Here is a 17,037-nt window from a genome sequence, read left to right as displayed (position 1 = left end):
TGACTAAAAAGAGAAAAAGTCAGATGTAATAATAGAAAGCTCATGGGCTTTTTTAAGGCCGGGGGGCCTGGGTTTGAACCTTGCCTCTCTATCAGATGAGTGGCCTTAGACAAGCTATTTAACCCACTTCTTTCACCTTCAGACTTCTTCTGTGAGATGGGATAACCTAGTTCAGATGAGATGAAAAGTGAATTTACTTATACTAATTAGCACAGGTTTTCTTTTTTTTTTTTTTTTTTTTTTTTTTTTTTTTTTTTTTGAGACGGAGTCTCGCTCTGTCACCCAGGCTGGAGTGCAGCGGCCAGATCTCAGCTCACTGCAACCTCCACCTCCGGGGTTGAAGCCATTCTCCTGCCTCAGCCTCCCGAGGAGCTGGGACTACAGCTGCCCGCCCACCATGCCCGGCTAATTGTTGTATTCTTAGTAGAGACGGGGTTTCACCATGCTGGCCAGGATGGTCTCAATCTCTTGATCTTGTAATCCGTGCCCCTCGGCCTCCCAAAGTCCTTGTATTACAGGTGTGAACCACTGCGCCCGGCCCTAAGTAACACATTTTAAGATGCTTTCTGAATGTGAGATTTTTCTAGTTCTTCCTTTTGCCAATTATTGTTCTTTTTCTGTGATTGTTGAGTGATTCAAGTATAGAAATTCCATGATTACAGTTTAAAAATACCTCCCCAAATGTATTTAAAACAATGAGCAGGGCTCAGTGGGTACTATTAAAACAAAATTATTTATGTGATCACCTCCTATTTTTATCTTAATGATTGCCAGATATCTACTTGTTACACCTTTCCTCCACTTTTATATTTCTGAATTAAATAATAATGGGTAACTTTTTTTGAGTACTTGTCATGGGCACCATTTCAGTTTATTTGCATATATTAACTCATTTAATCTTTACAACAGCCTTTGAAGATGGGCCTTTTAGTATCCTCTATTTTATAAATGAGGAAGTGAAACTCATGTCGGCTGCCATTTCTGCCATCCATAGGGTAGGTAGGATCTCTCTGTACCCCTTTTAGAGTTTAAGAACTCAGCCACAGGGAGCTAATTAATGGTTGATTCATTTCCTTATAGTGTGCAAAACAGGGAGAACACAAGTGGAGAGTGGTGAAGAGTACTGCAGTGCTAAACAAAAGTGACGTTCTGTTTTCAATGAAGACCACTCTTTAGCCTGAATGTGGAGGGAAAAATAGCAGTGTCAGTACCCACATTCCTACTCTTCCTTCTACATCTGACATTATTATTTTGTTCCTTTCCATAGGCTTAGGCTTCTAATCACAATGGTTACTTTTCTTGCCTATTTCTGTAGCATGTTTTCATGCTGAAAGAGAAGTTGACATGCTGGTGTCATCATATTAAGGCCTAAACAGAACAGCATTATTGGTATTATTTTTTCCCTCTTACAAACAGGATTCCACTTAATCTCTTTTATGGGATGGCACAGTTAAAGTGCCTTCTTCATCAGAGCCTGTTTTAAACAAGCAGGCCTTTTATTTTATGACACTTATATTGAGACACATTGAGTTATATCTGTCTTTTCATTTGCACCAACACGTTTATTTGAGGCCTCATATTTCCTAGGTAACGTGACTAAGGTAGATTTATCGGTGCTAATTTGCATACAGAACAACATTGGTGAAACTAAAATATAACAAACACATACTAACTTTTGACTTGCCACAGCCCACCAAGCATCTGCCTTCGTTGCCATGCCTGTAATGAGAGGGAAATATATTTTCCTCTGAGTTTACAGCTAATTCCTTGTTTGTATTCCACTGTCGTCACTGCTGTTGAGAGCTTGAAATGAGGTTTAAGAGCCTCTTCATATCTAACAGCAGGAGTTTATATTAGAGGTGGTAGTTCTGTATAACAGAAAATGCGACTTTCGCTCACCCACCTCGATTTCATACCACATTTGAAGAACCCCGCTTCATTTAAGTAAGGGGCAAGCCCTTTGTTTTGCAAACAAGTTCATAGAGACTTAAGGCTACACCGTTGTGTTAAAGCCTGGCTTGTATTTCTTTTTCTCAATGTTGCTTTTAAGTAGTTTGATATTTATGGAATAAATAATAAATGAATTTATTTAACAAAATTTTTTAAAATTACAGATTAGGTTGAAATTTCTTGGTCTGCCCTTCCCAAGTTTACTGGCAGTAGGTTGGGGAACATTATCTGGACCTTTTCTTATTCATTTACTTATGCATTAATGTTTCCTTGGAAGACACACATTATTGCTTCATGTGTGAACATGTGTGTCTAATATACATTCTTCTACTGTATATATTGTTCTGCAACTTGTTGGTTTTTTTTAGTCTTGTGCCTTGTAGAATAATCAGTGCTACCATGTTCAGACTTAATAGGCTAGATTAGTCAATGCTGTTGTAATGAGTTATTCCTAAGATCTCAGTGGTTAACACATCAAGCGTTTATTTCTCAGTCATGCATATGTGGGTCAGGTGACATCCCACATGTTGTAACTCTTATAATCTAGCCTAATCTCACCTGTGACTCCACCATCTCCACATGTGGCTTCCAGGTCCTTGTAGCTAACAAATAGGGCTCTGGAGGGTTGCACATGGTCTCTTAAAAGTTTTGGCATACTAGCTACAAGGAAACTGAGAAATGTAGGGGTACACATGGTTACATGGTGATACTGTGTTGCTATAGATAATTTTAAATACTTCACACGGAGTATATTATAGTTTGTTTTGCCAGTCTCCTATTTGATGGGCATTTGGATCATTTCCAATCTTATCCTTTTGTTATGTACGATTCTACAGAGAAGATCTTGCATGTATCTCTGGTACATGTTTTGCTAGGATAGATACCCAGGAAGCAGACTTACCAGGTCAGAGGATGAGGGTGCTTTAGTTTTCATAAACACTGTCAAATTGTTTTGGAAGGTGGTTACACTAGTGCTCTATTGTAAGGGTAGTATCTGAGAAAGTGCATTTCACGAGACCTTCAACGACAATAGTATCGGATCTCGTGTGTGTGTGTGTGTGTGTGTGTGTGTGTGTGTGTGTGTGTGTGTGTGTTCAGTAGCATCTTCATTCCTTTTGGCAAAATGGCTTCTTCTGTTTTGTTTGAATTTCTGTTTTCTTGATTACTAGTAAGTCCTGGCCTCTTTCTAATACTGCTTTATGCTGCCTTCCCAAGTGAGCAATACTAGTGTGCAAAGTCGGGCTGAAGAAGGATGGAGCAAGTGCAGAGCCAGTGGGTAGACACTTTTCCCTTTCGGGGTACCCAGCTCAGGGACATTTCTTTTGATATTCTCTATTGATTCCCCCACCTCCCCACCCCAGGTGCTATTTCAGTTGTCTCTACACCTCTAATTTTAAAACCATGGGGCAAAGGATGATTTCTTGGGCATGTCGTTTTTTTTTTTTTTTTTTTTCTGTGTAGCTGTCCAGTTTTGTGCTTGGAGTTTTTATGTCAGTTTTTGCCCACTTAGCCATTGTCTTATTATCTCTTGGTTTTCTTTGTCCCCTGCCTCATTTTTCATTCTTTTTCTTCTGCTTCTGCTCCCTTGTTCCCATAGGCCCTTAAATCTTTATGTGCTGCTTTTCTTTTAAGTTGTATTTTTCCCGTTCCCCTCCAAGCTTAGAAATGCTTGCTGTGTCAAAGAAACACAGGAAGGAAGGGAAGGATGGCAAGGATGTCGTACAAGTCCAAAAGGAACAAAACCTAGGTGCCCACCTACCCCAGCTAGTTTAAGAACATGATGCTGTTCCTAAGATGGTCACTTTGCCAAAATCCATGTGAAGGAAGGAAAGAAGCTAAGAATCAGTCCAGCTTTCATCAGGCCTCTGGCTTACTATATGATCCCTAGGCAAGTCACTTTCCCTCATTAGGCCTCCAGGTTCCTGACTGTAAACTGAGGACCCCAGTGGTCCCTTTGTATCATGAAACCCCAATATTTGAAAGATGTGACTAACTGGGAAACTTCTCCAGTATAGGGTCCCAAATACCTTTGTAAAAGTGGATCCTGCCATTCCCCTTTACCTTCAACCTGCGAAGCACTGAGTCAGTAAGGGCCCGGTCGGGAAGACAGGGATTCCTTGAGGTCATTTAATAGAATTTAACAAAGATTGTAAGGCACACAGGCTGGGAAGGCAACACAGAGATGGATGGACAACAGCAGGAATCTTCCGTGAGCCGTAGGAGAGGAAGGAAGTGGTGTTGGCAGAGTCCAGGGCCAGCTGTTGGAAGCAGAAGTCATGGCAGGGGAGGCAGTGGGAGCTGGAATGTGGAAGAAAGAGCTGTCTGGAGAGACCTGGAGCTTCAGAGGAGATGCCGTTGCACCCACAAGGAGGACAACAAAGCCTGGTGTCTTCCCCCTATTGTTCAGTCTCTGAACAGAGTGCCAAGTTTAGGCAGAAGAGCCTGTGGAATGGTCCTGAGGGCAGGCTGGCAAATGACTGGCAGAAACAATCGAAAGGCACAGGGCAGATAATCTTTATACTCCATTCCATTGCTTGCATTTTAGAATTCATGGATTCTCTGAGAGATTCTTCATGTCTCCTGCAGCAAAGATGTTAGTTTAGGGTCATAACAGGTAGCTCTTCTTAGGAGTTGAAATAAACTTCTACCATTCTAGCATCTTAGGACGAGACCTACTCACATCTCCACCTCCCTCCCTCCCAAAGCCTGGAGTAGTTACATTTTACCTTACATGAGCTCTGTCAGCATTTCATGAAAGCCCTATTCCTGGTAGACTTTTGACAAAAGGGACAGTATTTTACTTATCTCTTTTCTCAGTCTGTATCACCACAGAGCCTCTGGGGCCATAATACAAACACAGGAAACCAACAATGTTACCCAATTGATCCAGAAGCTTTACTGTTTCTTAGTAACCTGTGATCTTAGGCAAGTTCAGCCCCAGTTTCCTAATTTGTAACATGGCTTTATTGGTCAGTAAAGCCAATTGGGCAAAAAGGTTGTGCAATAGTAACAACCCCCAGAATTTCGGTGGCTAAAAATCCACAAAGGTATATTTTTTACTACACATTTATGTAAAGTCACTTGGTATATGACCATCCTTACTCTGGTCCCTGGCTGATAGATCAGCTGCCATCTTGAATGTTGCCATTCCGCATATCTAGAGAGGGCGAACTTGGATGGGGTGGGAGGGATGGCAATTAACTGTTGGCCTGAATGCGTCATGCAACATATGTACTCACAATTTACTGGCTGGAACTAGTTAATTGATATGATACTGTGATATAATAAAAAAATAACATATTTGGTCTTTACCTCTGGTTCCTGACACACAGTTCCTAAGACCCTTGGGATATCTGAAGTGATGAGTGTCTTTTGTACCTTAATGATATGACTAGTGGTTGGAGTCCCCTAGGTAGCTTCAGGATTGTGACTGGTTACTAGAAAGCCCAATGCATAATTAGAGGATTGAGACTTTCGGCCCCATCCTCCCAGTCTCTGGGGAAGAGAGAGGGACTGAAAGTTGACTTAATCGCCAATGGCTAATGAGGTAACAATCATGCCTATATAATAAAACCATAAAACCTTAAGAGGACAAGGTTTGGGGAGCTTCCAGATTGCCAAATATATGGTGGTATCTGGAAGGTGGTACTCCCAGAGAGGGCATGGAAGCTCCATGGACTTACTTTGTTATGTACACCTCTTCCATCTGGCTGTTCACCAGTGTCTTTTGTCGTATCCTTTATAAATAACTGGTAAATGTCAGCAGTGGTTTTTGTGAGCTCTGTTAGCCATCCTATAAACTTTATTAAACCCGAGGAGGGGGTCATGGGAACTCCCAGTTGATAGCTGATTGGTCAGAAGCACAGGTAAAATAACCTGAGGCTTGTGCCTGGCATCTGAAGTGGGTATAGTCCTGTGGGACTGAGCCTCTAACCTGGGAAATCTGATGCTAACTCTAGGTAGTAGATAATGGCATCACTTAACTTCAGCTGAAGTAAGAAAGTGCCTAGAGGGAAGAAGACTGGGGATATTTCTTGATTTGCACTAATGACAGCTACAGAGAGAGAGAATAATTCTTGACATTTCCTGATTGTTTTAACCATGAAACATGAATATTTAATATAATGCCTAACTCAAGATAAATGCTCAATTAATAGTAGATGGAACTATTATCATTACTATTCAGCAGTTTATATTACATTTCCAGCATACTTTCTACCATCCATTTGCATAGCAGATTTCTCCTCACCCTTTTTTACAACTGAAAATGCAGAAATAAACATAAATTATTTTTCTGTAGATTTATCACAATTATGATTTTTTTTTTGAGACTGAGTCTCTCTCTGTCACCCAGGCTGGAGTGCAGTGGCACAATCATAGCTCACTGCAGCCTCAGCCTACAGGCTCAAATTATCCTCCAGCCGCAGCCACCCAATTAGCTGGGACTATGGGCATGCACCACCACACCCAGCTAATGTTTTTACCTTGTGTAGAGGCAGGGTCTCACTATGTTGGCCAGGCTGGTCTTGAACTACTGGGCTCAAGCAATCTTCCTGCATCAGTCTCTCAAGATATTGGGATTACCGGTGTGAACCACTGCACCTGCCCACACCCGGCTACAAATTCTTAGTAAGTGGAGTTGTCTTGAAGTTTTAGAGCCAGTCAGGGTCCTACTCTTCCAAGTTTTGGATTGACAAAAATAGGTGATTATTCTGTAAAAGAATTCCTTTGTGGACTGATAGCTGGGTGTCATCAGTGGTTTTGGAACTGTGCTTACTGTCCTGGTTTTCAATTTAAGAGCAACAGACTTTAAGCTGGCTTTCATTTGAGTCAGTGTGGAAACAGTCAATATATGTTATATGTCTGTGAAGCTGGCCTCTGGATCAATTGCAATTAGTTTTCAGCAGATTGCATTAACATATCTAAAATTAATACGGCAAGTGTTCTGATGAAAAGGAATTGACCACAACCACATTGTGGCTGTTTTTAGTCTCCCTCAAATGCTCTTTTCAAACTATATTTTTTCTTCTTTGGTTAATGGCTTTAAATTGGTATGTCAACGTAGACATAATCTATTGATTGTTCCCATTTGCCTTTTAAGAGTGGTCCTAGATAATAGCACACAGCTAATGTTTAATGTTTTCTTTCACTAAGGAGCTTTTTCGCTAAATGCCTTAAACTTGTATTTTTCTTTGTATGTTATATAACACGCTATTAAGACTATAAAGCCTTTGAGTATGTTCATTTACAGAAGTTTGTGTTTTTCAAATTACTAATGTTTCATCAAGACTTAAAAAGTAAGATTAAGAAATAATGTATAGTTAAAAAATAATATATAGTAAATGATGTGAGCATTGCTTGTCTGGCAATTTATGTTTATCCCAGTATTATTTATTTCTAAAGAAGAAGTATAGGCCACTTCAATGTTAAAAACAAAACCAAACCATCATTACCAGCAGCTACAAGGACAGAACAGAGAGCTATCTTTAGGCTTTATCATGTTGAAATTTGAATTTTTTTACCACTGTGTATACATTGTATTATGTTTATTTCAGGTCTTAAGGACTAACTTGTACTTTTTTATTTTTAGAGGTGGCCAGTTTTGGGAATGAAAAGTTGTCTGTATCAGGAGACAAAAGGCAGGGTTGATTCATTTGGCCATCTAAGTGGCATTTTTTTGGGTGTCTTTCATATGTCAAGCACTGTCACCTTTTTCATAGAGATACAGAGAAGTTTAAGGCACACTTTCTACCCTTTAGTAGAACACAGTCTAGTTGTGGGGTTCTAGAGCTTTGAATCACCCTATTTCAAAAGAGCTCCATGAGTACATCATAGCTTGGGGATACCAGAAGAAAATGACATTGTAAGGACACAGTAGATGTCCTGAAAGGTAATGGCTCCATGTGATGAAGCCCTGTGGGCCTCACTTTTATGGTCTGTGTGACACTGCCTTGGACATCCACCAAAGCCATGGACAGAAGCCAGTAGGGATTGTGTCAGGTGATGTCCATGTACTACCAGTCTTGTGATCCAGTTGCGTGATTGATGTTTTGGTTTGTGCATTAATGATATTGTCATCCTACCTCTTGTGAGTAGTGTTTCCTTTGCCTAGGACTCATGGATGGAAAGGAGCTTACATTAAGTGTATTCATTTTTCCTTTTTTTTTTTTCCTTTTAAAAATGGGGCTTATGGATTTGGTAGGGAATACTGTTGATATTGGATAAAATGTAAAGAATTTATTTGTTCATGTTATTGTGTCCTTTGACTATGTCCTTTTAACGCAGATAAAAACACGTAGTGCATGTTGGAAAACCACTTCTACTTGAAACTTAAGCAAGATTCCTTTAATACACAAGTTGCAGTTTAGGAACTATTTAATTAATGGTGACTCTTTCAGGTTATTGCACTCAACCTTGGCGCATGAAAGAGATAATCTCGTTAAACACACAATGGCCCTACCTAGACTCTGTTAAAAACTATGGTAAAGAAATGAACTAGTCTGTGGCCCAGTGACTTCAGAGTGTTTAAACAAATTTCCTGAAAAACCTTACAATGATTAATAGTCTATACACAGTTATTAAAATAATGCTATGCTCTTTATTTATTTGGGGTGAGAGGTGGGGAGCCATATCCATATAATAGAGTCCTTAACAGTTTTTAAGATAACTTATTGTGAAATACTTGTAGACTTACAGGAAGTTGCAAAAATAGTATAGCAGCCCCATGTACCCTTCATCCAACTTCCCCTAATACTGACACCTCGTGTAGTTGTGGTACAATATCAAAAGCAGGAAACTGATATTTATGTAATAATATTAACTAGATCACAGACCTCACTCAGCTTTCAGCATTTTTAAAAAACCTGCATTCATTTGTGTGTGTATAGTTGTCCTTAACAGTTTTTGTTAAAAAATAAATAAGCATGAATTTAAGTGTATTTTTTTTTTTTTTTTTTTTGCTTTTGCTTCTCTCAATTCTGGGTTGCTGATTGCCAGTCGACATTACCTCTAAGCCTGGCCATATAGGTTGACTTTTATTTTTCTTGTTATTAATGAATGTTCTTACCTCTCTCCTTCAATTTCTGTAGGCAGCTCAATTAACCTCCAGAAGATGGCTGAACCTGCAGGAATACCAGAGCAAGAAACTGATGTCTGACAACGGAGTGCGAGTTCAAAGATTCTTTGTAGCAGACACTGCGAATGAAGCTCTTGAGGCTGCTAAGAGACTAAGTAAGCTTATTCATAATGGGTGAAATACACTTGCCCAAGTCAGTGAATTCACAGGTAGTGGTTTCCCACTAGTTAATTTTTTTTTTGTTGTGGGTTAAACTGAGAGGGACAGATACAGGGGAGAGCTTAAAACTGCAAAAACAAAAAAGTCCAGATTGCCTTGTGTACATGTGTGTAAGTGTGCAGGAATCACGTGGTGACTGCAGGATAAGGGGAGGGGTCTGCTTTCAGAGCTTTGTTCCTGTGAGTCTTCAGTCCTGCTGACCTGGGAGGAGATGTGGAATCACAGAACAGCCTTCAATGTGATGGCCTGGGTGTAGGAGAATAGAGCCCTTCTTCCATGGCGCACCTAGAGGTTTCCTCTAGGCCGCGCCCTGCCTGACCCATGCTGCATGAGATTCACAGGCACCTCTGTGTCCTCAGTTCCGCCAGGATCACTCACTGGAGGCACTTGGCCTAAGTGTCAAAAACCTTAGAACAGGCTCTGTGGGGTGGCTCATGCCTATAATCTCAGTACTTTGAGAGGCTGAGGAGGGAGGATCACTTGAGTCCAAGAGTTTGAGACCAGCCTGGGCAACATAGCAGAACCCATTTATACAAAAACTAAAAAAATTAGCCTAGTATGGTGGTATATGCCTGTAGTCCTAGCTACTTTGGAGGCCTAGGCAGGAGGATCACCTGAGCCCAGGAGTTTGAGATTGCAGTGGGTTATGATCATACTAATATACTCTAGCCTGGGTGACAGAGTGAGACCCTAGCTCTTTAAAAAAAAAAAAAAAAAAAAAAAAATTTAGAACAACAGACAACTTCCCTTTCTTTTCAGTATCCCTTAGGGAGGGTGTATCCTCAGAAATTCTTACAGTATGAGCATGAGGGTGTTTTCATCCCAGCTCTTTTTGAAATGAAGAATCGTGCAACAGTGGAGCATGGTTCAGTAATTCCCTCAATAATGGAGGGAACGGATGGAAGCCTTCAACAATATTTGATGACACAAAAGGAAATTGTGATCCATGTTAACTAACAAAGGAAATGTTAACTGCAATTTAAAGAAGCAAAAAATATCAATTTAGGAAAACTTTATTCTTTTACATGAGATAGCAGCACATGGAATGTCGCTCCATGGTAGTTTTTTAGAGATTCTAGTCACTATTTCACCCAGTTTTGTTAGCTGTGGATTAGTGGCTGGGAGAAACATGGCTGAAGGGCTTGAGAAGCCATTCATTGCAGGATGAATCAGTTGTTGACATCCTTCTTTAAGTCCCTTAGAACATGGGGAGAGCGCCGTCTGAGTGACTGGAGGAGACCAAAGGCAAGAGCATTACTTTAAAGTCAAGCTAACTTTGCTTCAGTGTTTTGCCCTCCCTTTTACCAGCTTTGTAATTTTGCAGAAATACCTTCTCCGTCCTTGCCTCAGTTTCTTTATCGGTAGGCCAAAGCTAATAGTACTTATTTCCCAATGCTATTGGGAGTCTTTAAGAGTGTATTAGTCTATTCTCATCCTTCTAATAAAGACATACCTTAGCCTGGGTAATTTATAAAGGAAAGAGGTTTAGTGGACTCACAGTTCCACATGGCTGGGGAGACCTCACAATCATAGTGGAAGACAAAGGAAGAGCAAAGGAATGTCTAACATGGTGGCAGACGAGAACTCATGCAGGGGAACTCCCATTTATAAAACCGTTAGATCTCGTGAGACTTACTCACTACCATTAGAACAGTATGGGGAAAACTGCCCCAGTGATTCAGTTATCTCCACCTGGCCCCACCCTTGACATGTGGGGATTATTACAATTCATGGTGAGATTAGGGTGTGTACAGCCAAACCATATCAAAGGGAGATTGTTGTGTGGTAGAACATCTAGCCAGTTTTCCTACTTACAGATCCAGATATTAGGGATCAGGTCCTGCTGTCTGCCTTTCAGTGAGCATCCCCCCTCTGTGTGGCATGCAGACTCTCTAGGTATCAGTCTGGATTGCCACTGTCTAGTAGGAGTATAATGTGAGCCATATAAATATTTTAAAGTTTTCTAACAGTCACATTAAAAAAATGAAAAATAAATGGGTAAAATTAATGTTCGTAATACATTCTGTTTACTCCAATATATCTAAAACAACATCATTTCAGCATGGAATTAATGGAGTTATCAACGGGATATTTTGTGTTCATTTCTTTGTCCCAATCTTCGGCAACCTGGTTGGAATTCTACACTTCCAGCACATCTCATTTCAGACCAGTCACATTTCAGGTGCTCAAGAGACTCATGTGGCTAGTGGCTACCATCTAGCACAGTGCAGATATGGACATCAGAAGGATTTGCATGTGTATCCTTCAGCCTTGGGAATGCAGTTGTTTCCCACTAAAAATAAAGAATTGTGAGTAACAACTCAGTTTTATCCAGGGATCAGTAGCAAAGGTTGAGAGTGTAAGATAGAGGCACTCTCCATATTTCAATTTTCTGATTTTCTATGCTCTTTTAAGAGTAAGTGCGTAGGTACTTCAGCTAGTAACTGTTGTTCTTTTTTAAAGTTCTCCCAGATGCTAATACACCAGAACTTTTTAAAGTTCTCCCAGATGCTAATACACCAGACCCTCTCTATGTTATGTCAGTTGAAATGTATATGTGTTCTTTTCTGGAACAAATATTTATTGAGGGTCAACCATGTACTAGGCACTGTGTATATAGCTGTGGAAGACAGGCAAACCCTTTTTCTTCATAGAATTTACGTTCTAGAAATAAAATTAATTTGTAATTTTCAGATTAAATGTAGAAATTGAAGTGACATATTTTAATAAATGAAAATTAATTTCATTTTTAAACCTATCAAGATTGGTTTTTACCATGAAAAAAATCCCAGTAAAATTAGATCTAAACCTGGATGAGAGCTCCTCAGTGAACTGTCATAATAGACTCAGTAAAGGTTAGTACTGTATTCCAGCCTTTTCGTAAGAAAGGATCATTTTTGTTTTATACTCTTGTGGTTTGGGGATTGGGAAGTGAGAGCAAAGAAATGTAAAGTTCAAGTTGGTCTTTGATCTTATTTCCCTGTTATTTTCTTTGAAGCACTAGCATTACAGGTATAACTAAGTTTTTTAAGATAATTCTGGAAGCCAGTTGATTACTCCCCTCACCTCTCTTAGGCATAACAGCTAATCTCTTTGAGATATTCCTGGAGATATGTACTTAGTGAACTAATTGACTTCTTAGTTATGGGTTTGTTTTATGAACATTTAGCCATTGTATTGTGGTTGGGGATTGTATACTATGCTTTTTATTTTTATTTGTATTTATTTTTGACTTCTTTTAGAGACAGGGTCTCACTCTGTCACCCAGGCTGGAGTGCGGTGGTATAATCATAGTTCACCGCAATCTCCAACTCCTGGGCTTGACTGATCCTCCCACGTCAGCCTCCACAGTAGCTAGGACTACAGGCGCACACCACTATACCTGGCTAATTTTTATATCTTTATTTTTTGTAGAGATGGGGTCTCTCTGTGTTGCCCAGTTTGGCCTCAAGTGATCCTCCTGCCTCAGCCTCTCGAGGTGCTGGGATTACAGCCGAGAGCCATTGCACCTGGTTGTATCTTGCTTTCAATAGAATTTCTGCTCTGGAGGAATGAACAGTGTTGCATTGACATGCTGGAGCTGGGACAAGGGAGGGAAAAAAAAGAGACAATAAAACAATTTTAAGTAAAAGAAAATTAGTTCTTCAGGTATGCTTTCAAGAAATACAAGCTGGATAAAGGGTTGAGAATGATAAAAGGATAGACAAAATCAAGCTGGATAAAGGAATGGAGAATGATGCATGGTTGTGTGTGTGTGCATATAGGAGCGTGTGAGTGTGTGTGCATGCAGGTTTCACCTGTGCATATCTGTGATGCTCCTTAAGGTGATATGGCCAACAGAGGGCCTGTTCCTATCTAGGGCTAAACAGCAATTTGGAAAATTCAAGCTCCTTATTTGGTGAATGAATGAGTAATCCTTCCCGTACTCAGTGAGTAGTTTTGGTAGAAGGAAGGACTCCTCTGATTTCTGTTGTTGAATCGTTTTGGTCTAAGGGGAAATTTATAGCATTAGAAGAGGATATGGAACCAATTCTAGTTGGTTAAAAGTGAAAAGAGTTGATCATAAATATAAAAACTGTGTGCACATCACTGAGATTAGCTGGAGAGAGCAAAGCAAGAAGAATCTGGCAAAAATTCAGAGTATTTACATTCTTGTCACCACAAGATTGACAGAACCAAGAGCACAATTGAAATTTTAGCAAATAGATTTGAGGTTAAGATTAAAACTGGATTTTGCACACATCTTCCTGATTGTACTGAAAAAATGGGACCTTCACCCTATAATTATGATACTATCATGGGAGAAAATTGCCTAGAATGATAATGCGTTTAACATTCAGAAAGTGCTATATAAGATTTTATTGCTATCATCATCATCATCATCATCATCATCATCATCATTGTCGTCAATGGCAGCAAATTCCAGGAGGTTCATTACTGTTGTGATTCCAACTCACAGAGAGATCAGAGACATCATAATAACTATCCTGCTAATCATGTGTTAGGAGAGTTCATATTTTAATTAGAAAGATTTGTAAATAATTGAAAGGTATTTGCTTACCTTTCTACTTTATTCATATTTTGATGTGTTTTGAAATGACATTTTATAAAATATTTTGAAAATAAATGTGATGTTAATCATATCTGTGATTTCCAGGGTCACCTCTGTGCGAATTATCTCTTTCTTTGTGCCTGAACCTGCATTCCTACTTGTCTGTTGACCGCTTGTTCATGGGTGTCTTTGGCACACCTGACCCAAATAGAACTTGTCATCTCTTGGTTGCTCCAAACCTTCTCTTCCTCTTCTCGCCACCGTGCTTACCCAGCTGAAATACCTCTGCATCCTTAATATCTCTCATGTCTATTATATCCAGTTGGTTGCCAAATTCAGTCATTGCTTATGTCATTTTACAAGCAAGGAAACAGGCAAGATAAAGTTAAAAAAAATGCCGAGATTGTAGAGCTAATTGACAAAGATGATGGGATTTTAATCCAGTCAGATTAGATTAAATCTCCCCTGGCATTTTCCTTTTTGCTAACTTGGTGATGATATTCTTGGGAGATTTTTATGTGTGGGTCAGCATTTTAAAGATGGAAAATGCATATTAATCAAATTAGAAGACTGGATTAGAACTAGACATGGCAGATTTTAAGGTGCAATATATAGAAACTGTGTCATCTGCAGGTATTTTCTTAATGATTCATTTGGTTTTATCTCTGAGCAAATAGAACCTTTTGCTGTGTAGTTAGGGAAAGCTTGTTAATTTGAACATTTGTTTAAAATGGGTAATGCAAACATTTTGTTTCTGAAACACTGTTCATAATGGTAAGATATTGAGTGAGATCCTCATTTTCTTGCATAGAAAACGGATTTGTGTCTGAGAGAGCAAATTTAGTTTGAATTAAGTTTTTAATGTGGATAATATTCATTGCTGTTGCCATTTATCGGAACCACTTTTTATAATCACGCTTTAAAGGAGGAGTTGTTTACGTTGCATACAATTTTCTTAGGAGGCTTATTAAGTACATACTTTTCTTCTCTTATGGATTAAATTAATGAATACAGTCAGCAGATCATTACAGAATACCTACTGTGTGAATGACTGATCTTCATGTTACCTTTTCAGTTCTCTTTGAAGGTGAATGAAGGATTGTGTCTCTCATATCACTGGAAAGACCTGTCTTAAAAAAGCGTTTGTATATAAACTTAGATGAATCGTGTCTAGGACTAGTTCCTTTCAGTTTTTAGAATCTCCACAATTTATTAATTATTCCATGCATGTTGACATGAGACTCTTACCATTTGATTAAGCAAGAAAATTGCATTTCAAAAACTCACATTTTTATTTTTTGTCAGGAAAGAAAATTGAACTATGAATGGAGAAATTAATCTTCTCTGAGCTAATGACATGCATCCTAAAATGGAGATAAGGAGCTTTTATTGAACTTGGCTAGTTTTTGATTGCTTTCAGCTATAACATGTTTCCATTCGTCAATATGGTAACTTGCTCTTTTGGTTTTATGTAATCGTGTCCTAAAGCCTGGTGAATTACTTAACACCATTAAGGAATTGTATTTTATGTAAAAAAGGAATTGCTGCCCATTGGCTACTGATTGACATGTACTATTAATCCCATAGGCAATTAAATACATTGCAAGCCTCTTTGATTGCCGTGGCTTTGTCCTATCACATGTGGTTAGGATCTTGCAAAAAGATCTTAATATCTTTTTTGTTGAGATGATGGTCATTTTTGTCTTATAATGACAGACAAGGATAACATTGATTTTTGTGAAGTAAGTTTTCATTTTACCAACATATCAGCTGCCCATTATTTTGACTTTGGAGTCAATAATATAAAGCTGCTCCTAGGGTAATGGCATATGTGGTCCATCAGAGGTTGAAGCGGTATCTGCTTTCTAGGAATAACAGTGGTGTCCTCACCAGATAGATGGTTTCTGTGGTGTGGTTTGATTGCGTTCCCGGCTGCTTTTGGCCTCTTTGCTTCCTTCCCATTTTTTAAGTCTGATTCTCCTGACTTCTTGGTGATTATGTGAGCCTCCCAATTTCTTTTTTGTAATTTAGTTCATGCTTATTTCAGCTAGAGTTAATTTCTGTTGCTTGCTGCTAAGAACCTAGTGTCATCCAGATAGAGTGCTTCTCATAGGTCCTCAGAGGCAGTAGATGCTCACAAATAAATATTGTTATTCAGAAAATGTTCACTTGCTCATGCTCACTTGCAAATGCTCCTTAAAGGAGCACCTGAATTGAAATTGATGGTTTTCCCTAACTGTATTTATAAAGAGGATATCCCATTCAACAAGTTGTAGCTTTTAATGACATTTTTCTATTGTATGTATTTTGGCAAAGAGATCCCCCTGTTATAAAATGTTATTTTTTCTTCTTCCTAAGTCTGCAAATATGAATGGTCTTCTCTGGTCATCTCCTTATAATTTCTCTGTGCTAGAATATCTTTTCCCTAAGTGTCTTGTGGTATTCACTGAATAGAAGCAGCAGGAGACCTGCAGAATGAAGGGAGAGATCAAGGCGGGTTGTGGGCAGGCAGGCTTTATGGGAGTGTACATGTAGCTTCCTTTCAGTTTCCTAAGAAACAAATGAGAACAGTACTTTGAAACTCAATGCCTTAACTTCAATTTTAACAGTCTACTAAAGCAAGCATGAATTCTTCTTACAGTTTAACCAATAAAAATAATAGTGGTGGCATTTAAGCTTTGGGCCTTTACCATGTGCCTAGTATTGTGCTGAGCATTTCACAAATATTATCTCCTGGAATATTCATCTAAACCAAAGGGAAAGACTTTCCTTTAATGACTGGTACTGAGTACCACTAGATCTCTTCATGCCCATGATTGTGTATCCACGGTAACTAACATAATTTTACTTTCTGTCTTTTCAGTGTGTCATTAATGGAGTTATGTATTATCTTGTGTTTATTCTTATTTTTTTAATTTTTAATTTTTTAATTTTTTGAGTCACAGTTTCTCTCTGTTGCCCCAGCTGGAGTTAGGAGGTGCTATCTTAGCTCACTGCAACCTCTGCCTCCTGGGTTCAGGCGATTCTCATGCCTTAGCCCCCTGAGTATCTGGGATTACAGGCGTGCACCACCATGCCCAGCTAATTTTTATATTTTTAATAGACACGGGGTTTCACCATGTTGGCCAGGATTGTCTCAAACTCCTGGCCTCAAGTGATCTTCCCACCTTGGCCTCCCAAATTACTGGCTTTTGGGAGGTCAAGGTGGGAAGATTATAGGCCTGGCTGACTTGTTTTTTTA

General features: G+C 39.2%; 1 protein-coding gene across 2 annotated transcripts in view; it reads left to right on the top strand.

Annotated features, from left to right (window-relative positions):
* SUCLG2 (succinate-CoA ligase GDP-forming subunit beta) overlaps positions 1-17,037 on the top strand; it is a 277,798-nt gene that overhangs the window by 46,543 nt on the left and 214,218 nt on the right. For both annotated transcript variants that reach the window (XM_015130405.3, NM_001261121.1), the window contains 1 exon segment: positions 9,039-9,180. In XM_015130405.3, coding sequence (XP_014985891.1) covers positions 9,039-9,180 — 142 coding nt within the window.

This window comes from Macaca mulatta, chromosome 2 (assembly GCF_049350105.2).
Source record: "Macaca mulatta isolate MMU2019108-1 chromosome 2, T2T-MMU8v2.0, whole genome shotgun sequence".
Taxonomy (NCBI): Eukaryota; Metazoa; Chordata; class Mammalia; order Primates; family Cercopithecidae; genus Macaca; species Macaca mulatta.
This window is presented reverse-complemented; position numbering and strand designations above follow the sequence as displayed.